At 42.6% G+C, this 20254-nt stretch overlaps 1 protein-coding gene across 1 annotated transcript in view; it reads right to left on the bottom strand.

Annotated features, from left to right (window-relative positions):
- Positions 1-17669: 17669 nt before the first annotated feature.
- VIPR2 (vasoactive intestinal peptide receptor 2) overlaps positions 17670-20254 on the bottom strand; it is an 80453-nt gene continuing 77868 nt past the window's right edge. Inside the window, exons 11-13 of the mRNA XM_061585691.1 lie at positions 20041-20170; positions 19918-19959; positions 17670-18934 (exon numbers count right to left, since the gene is read on the bottom strand). Of these exons, the coding sequence (XP_061441675.1) occupies positions 18761-18934; positions 19918-19959; positions 20041-20170 (346 nt within the window). The 3' untranslated portion in view covers positions 17670-18760. The remainder of the gene's footprint in view (positions 18935-19917; positions 19960-20040; positions 20171-20254) is intronic.

Here is a 20254-nt window from a genome sequence, read left to right as displayed (position 1 = left end):
ATGAGTGAATGGGAGATGATGTGTTTAGGGGAAAGTGCAAGCATTTTTGACAGCTGAACAGTTTTAGATAGAGTGGGGACAGGAGCTGAGATTATTTTGGGGATAGATAGATTGGGGAAGGGAGGTGATAGATTTGAGAGTGAGAAAGTTGTTAGAATGGGGTAGAGTAGGCAGGTTTGAAGTGTGATTTTCTGAGGAGAATTTGTTGAGTAACACATATGAAGTATTTAAGAACTTCACTGACACCATTAGCTTTTGAAGAAAGAACACTCTGAGTAAACTTGTTTATATATTTTAATGACTTCTGTTCTTTGAACAAATTATTTTTATTTGTGCACACATCTGCTTCTTGGCTAAGTTGTAAAAAAGGTACCAAGCAGTGAAAAGCTTAAACACAAGCATATTTGGTGGGTGTGGAAACCCACAGTAAGAAACAGTAACAGGTTATAGGAGGTCAGTCCACAGCTGAGTTCTTTATAGGATACAAAGTTGAGGATTTCCTGTTGCCCGGGCATTGAAAGCAAGGACTGGGGGATTAGGTTAAAGTCTCTATAAACAGCATTGCTGTACCGTGATGTGAATAAGACAGGACACAGCTCTTTAAAGTTATTGTTGCTGAGAAATAGTTTGAACTCCCCCCTGAAGTGACCCCAGATTTTCTTGTCCTTCAGTTTCTATTCTGGACATTGGTTGCAGAGAACTTGCTGAGTTTTGTTCAACTGCATCTTTTCATCTCAATAACTCAGTTTTCCCCCATTTGGATTCCATGCTGGTGGGTGGCATTCATATTTAAATGCCTCTTTCAAGCTCTGTTACTGTAATTTAATGTGGCAGGAAGAGGGATCCATATTGTTTCTCTGTGTATGTGGGGGGAAGCTTAAACTGCATTTGGAAAATCGCAAATAATGGAATTGTCTGTAACACAGAGTGGAAAAATACCCTGTACCAAAATGGGATAGATTAAAACAACAACTGCAAAACTTATTTCATAATGTTTTTAGGGTGCTTCCAGGTGGATGTGTATTGTGGCATCCACATGATGTCATTGTCATCAAAATACCAGCCCATATTCCCCTTTAATCTGGGGAAAATCTGATAGATAGATAGATAGATAGATAGATAGATAGATAGATAGATAGATAGATAGATAGATAGATAGATAGATAGATAGATAGATAGATAGATAGATAGATAGATAGATATTGAAAAACCTGTTGCACTATCTCAGTGACTGATTTGTAATATTAAACCCCCACATGGAAGCACCCCCAGTGCATAAATACCAATTTATGGTCATGACTCTTCTTTTATACCCAGGGCTTTTTCTGGTGATAGTACTCACCTAGAAATGGGTCATTATTGTGCATTCCTTTGGCTATCAGTCATAGATGATATTTTCCACTATTTATTCCTGCATATTTTTCAGAATACATCATGTTTTATTAGATCTTGACTTTATGTGCTCCTTTGTCTTTGGTTATTGGTCAAGGAATAGGTTCTCCATACTAGAATCCTGGGAACTGTTGTTTGTTAAGTGTGCTGAGAGGTGTTAGAAGAACCCTTACAGAACTACAATTCTCAGCACCTTTAACAAATTACGGTTCCCCACATTCTTTGGGGGAAGCCATTACTACCTCCATGGTTGGAGGCAGTATGGTTCTAAATACCAGTTACTGGAAATCACTCTTGTGCTGAAGTCCTGCTTGCAGGCTTCCCATAGGCATCTGGTTGGCCACTGCACTGTGAACAGGATACTGGACTAGATGGACCATTGGCCTAATCCTGCAGACTCTTCTTATCTTCTTATGTTCTTATAGCTGTTTTAAGTGGCATAATACTGCTTTAAATATATAGTGCAGATGGGGCCTTCATCATTAATTCCGTACTTTTCAATACATTTCCTCAATGCTTTCCAAACTGCAAAAAGGCCAGTTCTTTTTTAATAGTGGAGTTGTTGTGCTAGAGCAACAGAGTCCTTTAATCTACTTAACTGTGCAAATCTAAAATTCCAGTATGTGCTTGAAAATCCCTCCCAAAATACAGTGACAGTCTGGAGGCATGTTTTATCTAATCCCCTTTTAAAGGCATCCCTGTGGGTGGCCATCGCTATATCTTGTGACAACAAATTGCATAATTTAACTATGCGCTGTGTGTGGAAGTACTTTCTTTTGCCTGTCCTGTATCATTTTCCCCAGTTACTCACCATATTTCTAAACTAAAAAGCAGCAAATGTTGTAATCTTTCTTCATAGAAAGATCCATTATTTTGGTTGCCCGTTTCATAATCTTTTTCAACTCAACAATACCCTTTCTGAGGTTAGGTAACCAGAATGATACACAGTATTCCAAGTACAGTAGCACCATAGATTAGTATAACGGCATTATAATAGTGTCAGTTTTATATTCGGTCTCTTTCCTAATGATCCCTAACATAAGATCTACCTTTTTCACAGCTGCTGCATGCTCGGTTGACATTTTCATCAAGCTATCCATCATGACCCCAAGATCTTCCCTAGACAGTGGCTGCCATTTTAGACCCCAGAAAAGTGTATGTGAAGCATATGTGTATATACATTTGACCCAATGTGTATACCTTTACACTGGCTAACACTGAATTACAGCTGGTATTGCACAGTGGGGAGGAGAGCCTGGCTGGGAGTCCAGAGTCTGTGAGTTCAAATCCCTGCTTGTATCTCCTGGGTGTCAAGGGCCAGCTAAAGATCACCCCCATAGTGAGTGGCTCAGGGGTTACGTGCCCTGCCACCTGTGCAGCCGTGGTCAAGCTGCATAGTCCCAAGGAGCCCAGTTGACCCCCAGCTGGCAGTTGCGGACAAGGGGCCGGCTTGTGCAGCTGTGGCAAGCTGAGCAGGCCCTAGCCAGCTGGGGAGGACTAGCTTCAGATAAAGGCAGTGTTGACCATTGAACCGCACTGTCACTGAGTCTGTTTTCCATCAAGTCTGAAAAACTGTAACTAGGGGGAGTTATGTCTTTGCCCAGTCTGGGAACGGACTGCCAAGGCTGTTGCTATAGTAACCATCGCGATAGACTGGGAAAAGTTCTAGCAGCTATCTGTGTTAAGCTGAGTCTTCTGTGTATTGCCTCTGAACTGAGAGGTTGTCTTCTGTGTTTACCTTTGGAGAGAGATGTACCAGAAGGGGGGTGACTGAAGAAACTCTACATGTATTTACTCTTAAGCCTTTGGCCGTAATGTCTTAATAAAGACTCTTAACATGATCTAATGCTCTGAAGAAGTTTCTTGCTCAACTTAACTCCAACGTAATGTATGCTGTTTCACGCAACAACGCACACACATCAACAGGGTTATGGGCCCAGATCCACAGCGCATTACACGGGAGTAAGTTGCTGGTCTGAACGGCAGACGGAGTGCCAGAGGGCAGCTTGATTGATTGTACCAGACAGAGGTGAGCAACATGGCTGTAAACCTGTCTGGGGGAGGCTTGCCAATGGAAAGATTGACAGAAAAGAATTATGGCAGCTGGAAGCCGAGGATGCGGGCTTTGCTGATAAAAGAGGATTTATGGGACACAATAGATGGACCCACTCCGGCGGTACTGACTGCGGCCTGGACGCGTAGAGATCAGAAGGCGCAGGCTTTTATACTTCTGGCTCTATCTGACTCTCAACTGCTACACGTGAGAGATGTTACAAACGCCAAACAGATGTGGGACGTGTTGGAGGCTCTTCATGTGCAACAGACTGCGGGATCTAGATTGTGTTTGGCACGGAAGCTTTATCAAATGCGCTTCACGGGTGAGTGCGACATGTGTGAGCATCTCACGGAATTCAGACGCCTGTTTGCTGAGCTGACGGACTGAGGCGTCGAACACTCTGAACTTCAGAAGACCTATTTGATCCTGGCTTCGCTCGATGGGACTTGGAATAATATGGTCATGGCTTTCGAAGCCATGCCTGACGGAGGTTTGAACGTTGCGTTTATTGAGGAAAAACTGGCCTAGGAATGGCAGCGGAGACAAGAGGCGAAAAGTGCTGAGGAAAAGCAAAGAGCCAAGCTGAAAGAAGAAAGCAGCTGCAGACAGGAAAACAAGCAAGAGCATCAAAGGCTGAAGTCTTGTTATGCCTGTGGGGCTCGTGGGCATCTCCGAAAAGACTGTGCAGTCAAGCACAACTCCAGGGACGGAGGCTTGAAGCAGGGAAGTGTGAACTTTGTTTGTAAACAGAAGTCTCAAGATTTAGGACCTGTTAACTGGATTGTCGACAGCGGGGCGAGCCATATATTAATTAAAGACAGAAGTTTGTTTTATGCTTCAGAAGAAGTGCAGGATTTTGTGCAACTTGAGGATGGATCACAGAAAAGGGTGGAAGCCCGAGGACTGGTGAGATTTAATAAACTTGGGATAATGTCAGAATGTTTGTTTGTTCCGGAATTGGCTCATAACATACTGTCAGTCAGAAAACTGGTGAGTTGTGATTTTTCTGTATTGTTCCCCAAAGACCAATGTTATGTAATGAGGGGAGATCAAGTGTGTTTGCAGGGAAGCCTTAATGATTCACAGTTTGTAATAAAGAGCAGTCAAGCAGGGTGTGCTGTGTTAAACGCTAAGACACAGGTACATCAGGGCTGCGTTCATGAATGGCATCAAAGGCTGGGGCATGCAAACCTTGACACGATTAAGAAAACCCCAATGCATCGTGAAAACATGAAGTTGAAGGATTGTGGACAGTTAATGGATTGTGATTCTTGTCATAAAGCTAAAATGACTATTGCACCAATTAACCGGGAGGCTGAAAGAACCACAACAGCTCCCTACCAGCTAGTTCATGTTGATTTATCAGGGCCAATAAATGCTTCACGAGGAGGTGCGAAATTCTTTATGGTACTGGTTGATGATTTTACGAAATACACTCATGTTTATTTGCTTAAGCAGAAAAGTGAAGCTGAGCAGAAGCTGAAACTGTTCATTAAGAGAATCGAAACTCAACATGACGTCACTGTGAAAGCGATTCACTCAGATCAGGGGGGGGAATTCACAAGCAAAGCGTTAAGTGACTTCCTTGAGAGTAAGGGAATACGCCAGACTTTCACAGCTCCTTTTAGCCCATTTTCCAATGGATCCGCTGAGAGAAAAAATAGGGTGCTTCAGGAAGCAATGAGAGCCATGCTGATGGATTGCAGTTTAGGGAATTCTTTCTGGGCAGAAGCAATTCTTTATGCGAATTATATTCACAACAGGGTGTTACACAGTGCACTTGGAATGTCTCCTTATGAGAAAATCACTGGCAGAAAACCAAAAATACAACACATTCAAAAATTCGGGGCAAGGTGCTGGATCCACATTCCACAGGGAAAAAGGAGGGGCAAGCTTGCGCCGAGGGCACAGCAAGGTTTTGTTTTGGGATTTCAGAATGCATATTTCAGAGTTTGGTGTCCAGAAACACAGCAGTTAATTCTGAGCAGAAGCATTAAAGTATCAGAAAAACCTTGGGATCAAAGGGAAACAGTTGTTCTTACAGGGTCAGATGACACACAAGAACAATCATTTAAGCCAGATCTTGACATTAAAGTGGAAGGCACGCAAATACCTCTCAGAGATGCTTTGAATGAGCTCATTTGTGCAAAACGCAGATCAAAGAAACGTAAGGCTGAGGAAATGGAATCTCCTGCGCAGGCTGTGTCAAGCACAAGCACAGATGGGGGGGCTGAGAGAGCAGAAGCTCTGGTACCTTTAAGACGTTCTACAAGATCAAACATAGGGAAACCACCTGAAAAATTCACAGTGGGGTTGGTATCCAGTCCTGGAATGCATAAACTGGTGGAAATGGATTCTGACACTTTGTATTTGACATGTGTACAGCCAAAGTTTGATTGAATAAAGTGTTAGCTAAATGTACAGAGATGTTTTGAACTGTACTGAAATGTAAGCTGTATTGCAAGATGTATTGGAGAAATGTATTGTTGTTATTGTTGTAATGAGTTACAGACATGATGGGAAAAAGGGGAGATTGTTGACCATTGAACCGCACTGTCACTGAGTCTGTTTTCCATCAAGTCTGAAAAACTGTAACTAGGGGGAGTTATGTCTTTGCCCAGTCTGGGAACGGACTGCCAAGGCCGTTGCTATGGTAACCATCGCGATAGACTGGGAAAAGTTCTAGCAGCTATCTGTGTTAAGCTGAGTCTTCTGTGTATTGCCTCTGAACTGAGAGGGTGTCTTCTGTGTTTACCTTTGGAGAGAGATGTACCAGAAGGGGGGTGACTGAAGAAACTCTATATGTATTTACTCTTAAGCCTTTGGCCGTAATGTCTTAATAAAGACTCTTAACATGATCTAATACTCTGAAGAAGTTTCTTGCTCAACTTAACTCCAGCGTAATGTATGCTGTTTCATGCAACAACGCACACACGTCAACAGGCAGTGGTTAAACCCCCTCTGAATACCACTTACCATGAAAAGCCTATTCATAGGGGAGCCATAAGTTGGGATCGACTTGAAGGCAGTGCATTTCCATTTCAACATTGAATTGCATTTGCCATTTTAATGCTTGTTCCCATAGTTTGAAGAGATCCTTTAGGAGCTCCTTGCAATCCCTTTTTGTTCTTACTACCCTGAACAATTTAGTGACATCAGCAAACTTGGCCACCTGCTGGTCACTATTAATTCCAGGTCATTTATGAACAAGTTAAAAAGCACAGATCCCTTAACTCTCTGGGAATGGGGATTTTTGTCAGGGGAGTGGGCAATCAGTGGGGATTCAGTGGGGTGCAGGTATAGGCAGTTGAAGCCCCTCTGCAAATGCAAGGGTCAGTCTCCCTGTGGAAGTTTTAAAACTGAACTAGTAACTGACATATTAGTGAAGTAGTAACTAGTAACTTTTAACAAATCTGTTCATGTGTTATGTCAAGACACTGCTATCGTTTGGTACATTAAGCAGTATGCCATAATCAGTTTTTAATTTGTAACAACTCCACTGTAAATGCAACAGTTGCCTCAATCAAACTAGCATGGGGAGATCTGCAGGAGACAGGCTTTGTGTAAAAACAGCTGATGTAGGGGAAAGTTGCAGCTCAGTGGTAGCACCCATGTTTTGCATGCAGGAGGTCCTGGGATTAATCTGTAAACTACGTATCCCTAAACTACGTAAACTATGGCTACAAAAGACCTTCTCTTCCCTGAACCTCTGTAGAGCCACTTCCATTCAGTGCAGACAATGCTGAGTTGGATTGCCCATGGTGTGATGATGATATAAAGGAGCTCCCTGTGTTCCAGAGGGAGATTCCCAGCTAGGTCTGCATTTGTATCAACACTCCCATGCTCATTGGGGCTCCATTGACCTCTCTGGATGTGTCTCTTGATACAGACAAATGTGTGTCTCCATTCAGGTCTGCGACTTTCTCCACCTGGCAACTTGTGCATGTGCAGTCCTGACTCCTGACAGATAATACCAATCATGCTGATCAGTTGTTTATCAGGAAGAAGGGAGTAGAGAACTAAATTGATGCTCCTCCCACTTGAGCTGTTGATAGGTGCTATCTATCACCTGTTTTCTAATGGGGGCTGTGCACACCGAATGCCAGGTGGATTGGGAAAGAATCAGCTTTGTGCACAGGATTCCTCATTTAGCTAGAGATACCCACGTGGAAGATTGCATGGGGTTTCCACCATCTCCGCACGGGTTCAGGGTTTATAAGGGCATCATTTTTTATATTAAGCTCTGCTTTTCTGTCTTCGTAGGGAGCAATACACAATGACTGTTCTATATTTTGTAGAATAGTTTATAGATTAAACAACGGAAATAGGAGATACAAATGCGGTTTTACAAATATGAAAAGCTAGTCTATTTATACCCATTTATCTATATATAAATCATAAGTACAAAAATATGAATAAAAATAAGTCACCTTCATTTACATCATGGTTTACTGTACTTGACAGGTTAAGGGGGGGCAGATAGACAAATCCAACAAAACATCATAATGACAGTTTCTTATGAGGCTATGCTGATAAAAACCTGGCAGGAAATATTAAATTCAGTCAAAACACACAGAGGTAAAGCCATTCCATATGAATCATTACCCTCCTCATTATTTTAAAAAGCATTTTAGCCATTTACCAGAATGCCTAATTTTAAAGAATAAGCCTTTGTATATATTGGCAAGGCAAGTGGCACAGTTTCAACTACATATTGTAATAATCTTTGCCACTGGCATATGAATTAAGTATTAGGTGATGAAAAGAGACTGGCTGCACAGTTGTTTGTCAAAGATGCCTATGGTCAGAAGAATGTGACCTAGATAAAATCTCACACTATGGCTGCCACGTGGGACCCTAAATCAGAGTGAGGACCATCAGGCCTTGGAGCCAGCTGTGGCCCTCCAGGCCTCTCTATGTGGCACTTGTAACTCTCCCCATGCAACATTCCCTTTCCCTATCACTGGCCCTGATTCTCACTCCAAGCGTTTTTGCTTGGCTGGACTGTGTTCCTGAACTCTGATAATGCCCCGGCTTGTCTAGATGTAGGATAGGGAGTGATGTGTGTGAGTTGTGTAGAAACTATCCTACTGTACAATGGTAACATTTTGTTCTTCCCACCTTTGCCTAAATTAGATGTGGCCTTCAGAAGGTTGTGCTGAAGGGACTGCAGCTGTTGGGTTGAAAAATATTCCCCATCCCTGGCTTCAACCTTGAGTTTAGATTGATGGTTTTAAATGACTGCAGTAGGTAAAGCATCCTTTGCTAGTTAATGATCAGCCACCACCCTGCCCCGTTGCTGTGCTTGCAACCTGAGATATATTAGTGAAATGCCTGTGTGTGCTAATTCAAACACAATGACATAAATGCCCTTTGCAGGAATAATGCACTATGTCTTATTGTATATTCTTTTGTGTCATTCAAGGTTACATACTAGGGCAGAACTAGGCTTAATGCTTTGAGTGAACAGGATCTCTTGTGTGTGCAAAAAAAAAAATGCAGGTGGGAGGGTTTCGCACAGGACCACATCTTTGGGTGGTGATGGCACAGCTTAACCCTTTCTTCCATGCTGTTTTCTTTTTTAACATTTCCCCCTTGAAAGTTGTATTACAACAGATGATTTTTGTTGAGAATCTGGCTTATGGAAAAAAGGTTAACCCTTACCTGTTCCCTCATAACAATGGTCCCAGTCTAGATTGGGTCCTGGCTGGCTGCTATTAAACTAGCAAGAGGAAGCTGCCTTATACCGAGCAGCACCATTGGTCCATCTAGCTGATTATTGTCTACAGAGACTGGTCATGGCTCCCCAGGATTTCAGACAGGCCTCCTTCCCAGCCCTTCCTGATGTTGGGGATTGAACCTATGATTTTCTGTATGCGATGCTGTACTACTGAGTTATGGCTCTTTCCCAAACACTTTTAGGAAATCTGCATGCTATGTCTGTAAGTAACCAGGACTTATTGATCTCAATATGTAATCAGTGGTGCATGTTCAACAGTAGACAAATCCTCGGGCAGAAACAATCAAGTGAGCGGTGAGCTGAGCTGTGATTATGAATGTGATTTATCTGCATTTTTAACTTATGTAAATAGCAGACTTTGGGAAGTTTGATCAGCCTCAAGAGTATGGGAGGGGGCATAAGGAGATGAAAGTTTACCTTTTTCCTTGCTACATTCCCAACCATAAATGGTCTCTCTGAAGCTGCTAGTTGCATTTCAAGGGAAGCCTCCATTGGCGTTAGCAAGGGATTGCCTCCTAACGCAAACAGCGGCTTCTGAGATGGAGATGTTTGTGGAAACCATGGCAAGGAGAGAAAAAGTTAAACTTCTGCTCCTTACTCCACTCCCCGTGGATTCAGGGGTGCTATTTACATAACAAAAACAACACAATTTAATTGCATTTGCACTATACCATGTTTAAGCCTCAACTGTCATCCAATCTCCTGATGCCTCATGGAAGGTACCCTGAGCTTTTAAAAGCCCTGTTCTAAGATGAGTCAGACTCAGGACTGGCCAACTGGTCCCAGGTCTGTAGGAGGGAATCTAAGTCCTTCTGATCCAATAGGAGTCACTGTTTGAAAAAGCAGATAATAAAGCTTCCCACAATAACATACCCTCCAACATGTCATCAGTGAAAATGGGATGGGATTGCAATACCCCAATTCTAAAAACAAAAGATAATAGGCAACCCCCTCCCCCCATATAGCACATTGCTGAAAGCATGACTCAAGCTGTTACATGTAGTATTAATTAATTTACTCTGCAACAGCCTGTCCTCCTTGATTTAAGAGCCAGTAGGTATTTGTTCTTTGCATTTAAGATATACTACAATATATTATGGACATACAAGCATACCTCAGCTCCTGCTATGTGTGAAATGGCAGGCTGTGTACTGCATGTGTTTATCTTTACATGCTCCAAAGACAAGATGTGTCTATTTATCTAGACAGACACACACACACACATAGGATTGGAATTGTAGGTGGTGAGATCAGGGGGAAATGAAATGCAAAAAGTAGAGCCAGTGAGACCTTTCTGGCCAGCTGTCTATTGAACATTCAGTTTAATATGTATGCACAAAACCTGTGTGGAGGTTATTTGACATTGCCTGTTTAGTGGGCATTCAATCTGATATAGTCACATGAAGGTCATATGATATTGCCAGCTAGTGGTTGTCACTTTTCTTATTAGTCCTTCTGCAGTCATAAAAGGATGGGATAATTGCACAAGGAAGTATAGGGCAGCAACTGAAGCTCTGACAAATAAACATCTCCTCTGGAAGTGCCCAGTGACAACCAGTGCTAGAATGTATGCCATATGAGCAATGATAGGTAGTAAAAGTATCAACTCCACCACTCCATGAAGCCCCGAAGGGAGGTGGTGGGTGGGAACAGGGGTCAGGTTTGCAGCCAGAGTCAGTAGCACTTAGGTCCCATTGAAGTCAATGGAACTGAACTTAGTTATTAACTTTTCACATTGATTTCAATTAGAACTAAGTGCAACTAGCTTAGTTCAGACTCAGCCCAAAGGGTTTAGGTGTGAGAAACGCTGGCTCAAATACTTGCTGAGCCATGGAGCAATTTAGGTGCCTTTGGTGAAGATTGTACAATGGGAAAAGAGCCTTATGCCCAACCAAACACATTTGCAGTAAATGGAGCATACTCCCAAAGACATTTGCTCAGGATTGGGCAGCCCTGAAGTTAGGGAGCAGACAGGGAAGCAATTACTGAAGGATGTGTCTGCTGGACTTTTGGAGGGCCTTCTTTCTCTTTTCTCTGGCATATGAAAAAAGTTAAATAATTTCCTGTTTCTTGCAAAACACTTTTCAAAACCATTTCCCTCCTGGATGGAGAGGACAGCAAAGCAAGAGCAGAAGCAGCTTTAGAAAACAGGAAATGGCAAGTCTTTTTTTCACACAGCAGGGGAAAGGGAGAAAAAGAAGTGTGAAAAAACAGCCAAAAATGTGTTAAATAGTAGGAACCTTTTGGGTGGGAGAAGAGAGACATGATTGCAGTGGGAACTGTGAGAATTTCAGCAACTTTGGGATGAGGACACACTGCAGTATACAGCATATACTATATCTATACAGCATATAGTAAACCATGTAGGTTTGTATTCAGTGTAGTGCTGAGGTGAACATCCTGTCAGTGCAAGGATTTCTCTGTGCACAACAGAATGTTCTTCCCTTGCATGGGCCCTAAATCTGTTCTGTAGATTCCCCCAAACCTTGGAGCAGATTTGGGGATGGTGTGGGGCGTTTATGAGAGGAGGGGTCCAACCCACTGCGCTAGTGCTAATCTTTGTAGTAGTGCAAGTATGCCATTGAATACCATCCAGAGTATGAATCGGCTGTATAGCTGGGGAAGCTTGAACTGTTTTGATTGCACTTGAGGGAGGGTCACAATGGCTCAATTAAATGTGACACTTGGCATGAAAGAAAAAAATCACCCATGTGGCATTCTGTGAGGCTAGTACTTTAAATTGGATCACCTCACCTGTGGGACATGTGACCCTTGTTCGTGCACAAATGCTTGCATTGGTGAAGTTCAGCCCATGGAATGTGTGCAAATTTGTCTTACACCCACAGGGTAATGCTAAATAGGCCTTATAAGAACCTGCTCTGTTTGAAACACTTGGAGAGGTCTTTAATCTCACTGTTCAACGCTGAACTGTGAATCACTTTTCTAGAAATCTACATGCTGTTTGCTGTCTGTGGTATTCTGCTAATACTTCAGTTTATAAGATAAAAAGTCCTTGTATGAGGTTTAAAAAAGTCCTTGTAGAGAGCACAGCAGTATTTGCATTTATTATTTAGAAAAGATGTGGTCATAGGCGACAACAGAAATAAACACAGCCACACTCCTTTCTTTTAAGAGTGTAGACATGGCACACTTATATTTATAAGAACCTGTCAGCTTCATATCTTGCCTTTTACAATGACTGCATAAGGACAGGAGGTTAAAAAAAAGCCCCTTTCAGTTTATGCCTTTTATGGTGATTATAAAGGGATCCTGTTGGACTTTATTTTTTAAAAAAAGGCCTTTCTAGGTCTGAAGTCGTCGTCAGCAGAACACAGATATAAAGTGGTATTACAGTAAGAGTATTTACATAGCCCATTAAGTTCCAGCAATATTTATAACTTGATATACTAAACATTACGTTCCAAACATGAAATTATGAAATATATTTTGGCGGGAAAGCTATACAAAAAGAAATTTTTGACATGAGTTTGGGATGACCAAATCTAATAACAGCATATTGCACAACACCTATTTGAATTAATAATTCAGGAAGAGGTTATTTGATGCCTTGCAAAATGTTATGGCCTATCAATGTCCCTTTTGCCCCATTACTTTAAAATGCCAATTTGGTGGGAAAAGGAAGGTGAAAAAAATAAAAGGCTCTGCTGGAAAAGCTGCATTGTGGCTAGCCAGCCAGGACACAGAGCACGAAACAGAGGCCTGCAGGACTGCACCTGCGAGCTCTTGAACCACAGAAAGAGCATGGGGGCTGAACTGATTGAACCATGTGACCTTTGAACCTCAGTTATGCTTGTAGTCCACTGTGTTTGGGTGGCAAGCTGGCAAACATTAATGGAACACCTTGCAGTCCAGGAAAAGCTTTAGCACACGATCCCACAATGGATATAGAAACTGGGCGTATATCCTTTTAGGTGGCTGATCAAGGACTTTTTATTTTGGTTGACTGATGGAATCAGGTAAAGATTTTCCTAGATGTTCAAGGCAAAGATTTTAATTCTCTTTTTTTTATAATTGTTTTTTTTATAAAAATATTTTATTATTGTTGTTGTTTATTGTGGAGGGCTTAAAGCAGTAAGTATTCCAAGGCTAGGAATGATTCAAGGTTGGTTAATTTTTCCTTCCCTGCTGGAAGGACACAGTTGTCCAAATGCCTGCCTGCTCCTCTTGCCAAATAGTGCCTTTCTCAGACACTGGACAAGTCAGCAGCCTGGCCCCTGCTATTTCAGCTTTATTTTTCAGTCTCCATTATTACGTCCTAAGGGTTACGTCCTAAGGGTGGGTTCTAAACAATAGTTGTGATAGTTTTTCTCTTTCTCTTTCTCTCTTATTCCACTTTTTACAAAAATGGACTTCAGCGTAAATGGAAAAGAGCTCAGTAGATGCAACAAACACTGGAAAAGAAATCTCTATATAAGGAATGATACTAAAAGTACATTAGAAGTGGTGTTGCATCAAGTGGGGGGGATGTCACAAAAAGCACTGTGAGCTTTAATTGCACAAAAAGACTTGTGCTAGCCACATTCTTTGATCCAGAAACCATGCTTTTTATTCCAAGATGTCTGGAAGTTCAGGTCACAGCTACTTATTAAGAGAAAGTCACTCTGAACATACAGAGCTAGTGTAAAGGCTAAGGGTGCAGTGCTATTTATACACACACACAATGGGAGTGAACTCAGTGAGGCTTTCATCCAAATAAACATGCATGGGATTGCACTGTAAGAAACTGAGCTGTGAATCAATGGATGTCCTGATTTTAACATTTATCCCTGCCACAAACTCATTAGGTGGCCTTAGGCAAATCACCATCTCTCAGCTTTAGCCTTCCACCAGTAGTATGAGAACACTAATACTGACCTACAGCACAGAGTTGTTGTAAAGATTAATGAAATAATGTAGGTGGTGTGCTATAAATATTCCAGAGCACTATATAAAAGCTACAATTCGTTGTCGTCGTCATCTCCCTTTCCACAAAGGTGCAATGTTCACAATCTCCCTCTCCATAAAGGCCTAAGTCGACTAAAACTAAATATGGGAATAACAAGCTGACAAAAAAGGAAGACTTAAAAAGACACAAAATATAATAGACATATATGATGCAGTGACATAAAAAATGAATACAGTAAATTAGTATCAAGACAGCATATGTGAAAATGCATAAGTCATAAAATGAGAAATTTAGAAGATCACTGAAATATTATAACAGGGATGGGGGAAACCTGGAGCTCTCCCAGTGTTGCTGGACTCCAGCTCCCATCAGCCCCAGCCAGCAGAGCCAATGGTCAGGGCTGATGAGAAATGACAGGAGCTGCAGTCCAGCATCATCTGCAGGGCCACAGGTCCCCCACCCCTGCATGATGTATATACAGTCATTCATTCCAAATGCAAATTCATTCATTCATTCATTCATAGAGTTAATCATGTGATCAAGATACAGTCCAATAACTTTCCCAATGAAAGGTTGGTCCACTAGTCAATTTCAGACCATATTTCCCCACATGGAGATTCTGTTTTACATCCAAAACAAACTTCCCGCATCCACTCCTAACAATCACATGATGGGAAGAGTGAGGCTGAGCCCAGTAGCCCCACCCCTGTCATTGCATCCATGCAGCAAGGGGGGTGAGTGGCAAGGGGAGCCTGCACCCACACAGAGAGACAGGCTCCCCCTATGATTTAGAATCCTGCATGATCAGAGTTCTAAAATGTGGGGAGTCTACATGCATGAATGAGGCCCCCTTTATAGACTTTTACCCCCCAAGCCCCCAATATGACCCTGCTCTCCTCTTCACACAAACATTAATTTGAGGATGAATGTCTGAAGGAGGTTGTAGAAGATGAAACATCTAAACACATAACTCTTTAAGACAGGCAGGACCAACCTGGTGTTCTCCAAAAAGCTTGGACTACAAACTCCCATCAGCCCCAGCCACATCTGGAAAGTGACAGGTCAGTGAAGATTGCTTTAAGAGTTAATTGGAAACATACTCAGGTAAACCTCTTTGTAAGTCATAGCAACCTTTGGGGTCTTCTTAATTCATATAACTATTTCCCAAAAGGCAGAGTTTTTTTTAAAAAAGAGTCACTTTCTTAAAAACACAGTATGTAGTGTTCCGGAGCAGGAGAACCTTCTCTCAAGGCTGCATTTTGCATACTGACTGAGGCTGTAAGAGGAGATGCAAGTTTGTTTATCTGAAAGCATTAATCTCCTTTTTTTCTTTTACTGTAAGTAACTCAAAGCAGCTAACAGAAAAACTCATATCAAAATAACATTAAAACAACAGCAGCAAATCTCCCCAGGGGTAGCTATGTAAGTCTCTTGCAGCTAAAACAAGCTTACGCCTTTAAAATGTGGTGAGTTATTAAGCCACCTCAACATTTGTTCTTCTTGTTTTAAAAAATGCAGCATACAAAAATGACCACATTGCAAACATTAAAAACTAAAACAGCCTCAACATATTGTTAGGAACACAGTGGCTGCACACACCCCATACATTTAAAGCACATTTCACCTGTAAAGAATCCTGGGAACTGTAGTTTATCCCTCACAGAGCTGCAGTTCCACCACCCTTAACAAACTTCAGTTCCCAGGATTCTTTGGGGGAAATAATGCATGGTGTGTACGCAGCCTAGTACCTATCAAACAAGGTACCAAAAATCCCAAGAATGCTGGACTGATGTTTTTACTGCCTGCCCAAAAGTAAGCAGAGATGGAACCAGGTAGATTTTCCTGGGGAGGCCATTCTGTAACCTTTGTACCAACAATAGAGAAGGTCCTGCCCCTCAGTTCATGCCCACCCACAACAGCTCCAAAGGATGAGGAATATGTAATAGGGCCGTTGAGGTTGACCTCAGTGGTCAGGAAGGTTCATATGGAAATGAATTGTTTATAATAGGGATGGGGAACCTCAGGCCAGAGACTGAATGCAGCCCTTAAGGCCTCTCTTTCTGCCCCTCAGAGCTCTACTCGGGCCATACCCCCTGCGCCCAGGCCACATCCCTCAGGGTTCCTTGTGTGTTTTTGAGTGGCTAGAATGTGTCCTTGAACTCTGATAACACTTCTTGCTGGCCAGAGAAGGATGTATGAGTGTGTGTAGAAACAGGTCCCACCCACTTTTCTTCTGGCCCCACCCACCACTGGCATGTGACCACCGAAAGGTTGCCTGGAAGGAAATGTGGCCCTTTGGCTGAAAGAAGGTCCCCTACCCTTAGTTTATAAGGTATCCTGAGCATATGCAATTTAGGACTTAAAAGTTCAAGACCAGCACTTGAAGCGAAGCCTGGAAACACGCTGGCAACCAATGAAGATGACAAAATAACAGAGTTGTATGCTCTGACCTGCAAAAGTCCAGTTAACAACTTAGCTGCATTTTGATCCTGCTGGTTTCCAAACTGCAGCATGATGTAGAGCAATCCTCTATTTAGTCCATAGCTACTTAGAAGAAAGTCCTATTATTTACAGTGTTCACTAGGGCTTACTCCCACGTAATTGGGTGTAGGATTGCAGCCCTTATTGAATGTGACTAAAGATATAATTGACTGAGGTTGGGTCCAATTTCACTAGGGCTGGGACAGACTCCTGCCTGAAACTCTGGTGAGCCTTGGCCAATCAGTGTAGACAGTAATGAGCTAGATGGACCAATGGTCTGACTCAGTATAAGGCAGCTTCCTATGTTCATTTCTATGTTCCACAACTGATGTAGGAAGGCTGGTAAAATGAACCCTGTCCTCCTAGAGACCAGTATAAACTGGTTATTTTCAACTAAGTCTTTGCAGTGTGGAAATCGATTACTCTAAAGATTAGGGAAGATAAAAAGAGGCAGGGGTGCTATACCTTTTGTGTATGGAAGTGTGTTTATTTTGTTTTGGTTGACATACCTCTCTAGTATTTTTGCCCGAGTGTCGTTCCCCTTTCCCACTTTGGCTTGTTTGTCAAGGCCAGTCTCTGGTCTCAGACTCATTGGGCAACCTTGAGCCAAATCAATGGCTCCCAGCCACAGTTTCCAATTTGTAAACCAGTAATAATAGTAGGAGAGCCAGTGTGGTGCAGTGGTTAAGATGCTGGGCTATGACCTGGGAGACCAGGGTTCGAATCCCCACACACCCATGAAACTCACTGGGTGACCTTGGGCCAGTCACTGCCTCTCAGCCTCAGAGGAAGGCAATGGTAAACCCCCTCTGAATACTGCTTACCATAAAAACCCTATCCATAGGGTCGCCATAAGTTGGAATCGACTTGAAGGCAGTCCATCTCATTTTTCAATAATAGCGGACCTACATCAATGTCATCTTGAGAGGGCAAATGAAGCAATGATGGCAAAATCATATACAAATTAAAAGTGCAACGTAACAATCTGTGATAGGGGTACAGCCAAACTATAGGCATAGAGAAAAACAGGCCAGTGAATGGTATGAACAAAAATGTTCCATTCTGAACAAAAAAATCCATCCGCATTCTTTGCCTGGGTAGCAGAAGGAAAAAATTAAGTATTTACATGACACTACCATACACAGATATTGCAGACAAATAATAATTGTCATATAAATTCATCATCTTTTGCTTCTACTAGTCATAGCAAGGACCTGCCTTCTGAGCAGTGAAGTCCTATCCAAGCCCACTCATAGGCTTCTTAGAGTTTGCCAGATTTGAAAGTACCATCATGCTTTGAAGATTACCTTAATGGGCTTTGTCAGGTTTGGACCAGCTGATTGTTGGCACTTGCAAAGTACTATACTAAGGGCTTTGCAGGTGCTGCCAATCATCTGATTGGCAGTGCCTGCAAACTCCTTTGGCCCAGCTGTGTCTTTACCTACCCCACACTTAATGTGGTGTGGCTTGATCAAAATGGCCTGGTAGGCCAAATGGAGTGTCCTGGAACAACTAATGAGGTGGAGGTTCCCCACACTTGGACCAAGTCCTTTGGGACTAGCAGTAGCAACCAGGCCAAGGCCTAGCATAACCTTGTGGGTTTATATCATAACCTGCATCAACAGAACAGACTAGGTCCCAGGTAGGGAAATATTTGCTGCAGGATTAGGCTATCCAATGGCTGCTTCTCACGACAGTTTCTATACATACTCCAGGTTCAGGGGCAGTATATCTCTGGCTTTGGATGGCAACAATGGGAGAGAGCCCTTGCCTCCATGTCTTGCTGTGACCTTCTGGAGGTACCTGGCTGACCATTGTTGGAAACAGAATGCTGAACTAGATGGACACTGGTCTGATACAGCAGGCCTCTCTTCTTGTTTCTTATCCAGTAAATCCCAACTATTTTCAGACTGGAATTGAGAGGGGTCACATCTCTAAAAGAGGTGCAGCTAATAAAAATGCATTAAAATACACCACTTCATATGCTCCGAGGATATATGAATCCCAGGACTGAAAACAAGTTCTAAGGCTAAGCTCAAAGGACATCCTCATACTGCTAGACCACCCCCCAGGTTGACATGTAGAGAAAAACAGAGTAAAAACTCTACAGAAGTTATAAAATCAATCATGCTGACTGAGCTATACAGCGATCTGCCCTATAGTCTTTTGCAGGCACCCACATGGCTTATATCACTGCAGTTTCAGTCTGGAGAGAAAACTGAGTTGCTGAATTACGATGCAATTGGGAGATGCTTTCTGAGCCATTTCGAGAAATAGAATAGCTGTGAAGTCTGTAATCTCTGCCCATTCTTTGGTTCAAACACCAACTCCGCCATTTTCTTTTTAGTTCACTTTGTACCTACATGTAAACAAAGCAAACCACTGTGCAAAGCTCAGAAATGTCAACAATACTTTTTCTTTTTACACAATGCTTTAACATGCAGCGAGGTTGGATAATCATTCATTTAGGGCAGTGCTCTTCAACCTTGGGTCCCCAGATGTTGATGGACTACAACTTCCATCATCCCTGACCATTGATCATCCTGTCTGGGGATGATGGGAGTTGTCATTCAGCAACATTTAGAGGGACAAAGGTTCCTCACACTTGGCCTAGGGCAGCCTTTCCCAACTCTTTGGGCCCCCAGATATTGCTGGATTACAACTCCCATCAGCCCCAGCCACCATGGCCAATGGTCAGGAATTATGGGAAATGTAGTCGAGCAATATCTGGGGACCCAAAGGTTGGGAAGGCTGCTTTAGAGGAAGAGATTTTAGATATATAACACTAACAGTGGAAGCCTCTGAACTGGCACAGAAACAGTAGCCGCTAAACTACAGAGCTGCCAAGAATTCCTGGTCCTCTAATTCAGTCCACTGGGGCATAATCCAAATTTGTCCCCCCCACCCCAGCAAAATGTTCTCCAGGGCCCTCTACTATATCAGTGCACTGCTTGGGGGGCTTACCTGCCAGTTATGGTAGGCAGCAGCAGCACAGAAATCAGTGCAGGGTGGCTGCGAACCACTCATCATATTAATCATCCCAAATGCCCCAATGAAATATTAGTCCAGGGCATTGTAGGGTATTAAAACAGCACCTCCCCCTGCGTTGTGGGCACTGTGGGTAATTAAAATGGCAGGTGATATGCAGACGTGGGGGTGGACCAATGTCAGCACAGCAGTGGGCCACACTGAGGTGCTGAGAGATGCCCAATGAGGCTGGTTGCCTCACAAAACATCAGCCTCGAAAGCCCAAGAAAATGCAACAGCATGTGCTCTACCAGTGAGCGACAGCCCATCCTGATGCCATTATTTATTATCACAAGAGATTAAATAAAAACTTACTTCACTGTTCAGAAAGCAATACAAGACTGCAACAACCAGGCCCTGTAAATGGGAAATATTAATGAGTTAATGCCTAATAATAAAGGATAACTGTAAAAAAAAAAAAACTGGGAAAGAAATTACCTGAAAAGATCCCAGACATAACTCAAAAATTATCTGATAGTTTTCAGAAATGCGAATAGGAAAGACAGCAAACACCATGTAGTGAACGCCAAAGAGTGGTATAAGCAGCAGTGTTGACTTTGCAAGTCTCCTAAAAAACAATACACACACACACAACACCAAAAAAAGTCAGGGTGAATCAGAGCTTAATGGACCCCCATCCCACAATTTCTGT

The sequence above is a fragment of the Rhineura floridana genome, chromosome 10 (assembly GCF_030035675.1).
Source record: "Rhineura floridana isolate rRhiFlo1 chromosome 10, rRhiFlo1.hap2, whole genome shotgun sequence".
Lineage (NCBI taxonomy): Eukaryota > Metazoa > Chordata > Lepidosauria > Squamata > Rhineuridae > Rhineura > Rhineura floridana.
The sequence above is the reverse complement of the archived record's forward strand: the minus strand, read 5'-3'. Positions and strand labels throughout refer to the sequence as shown.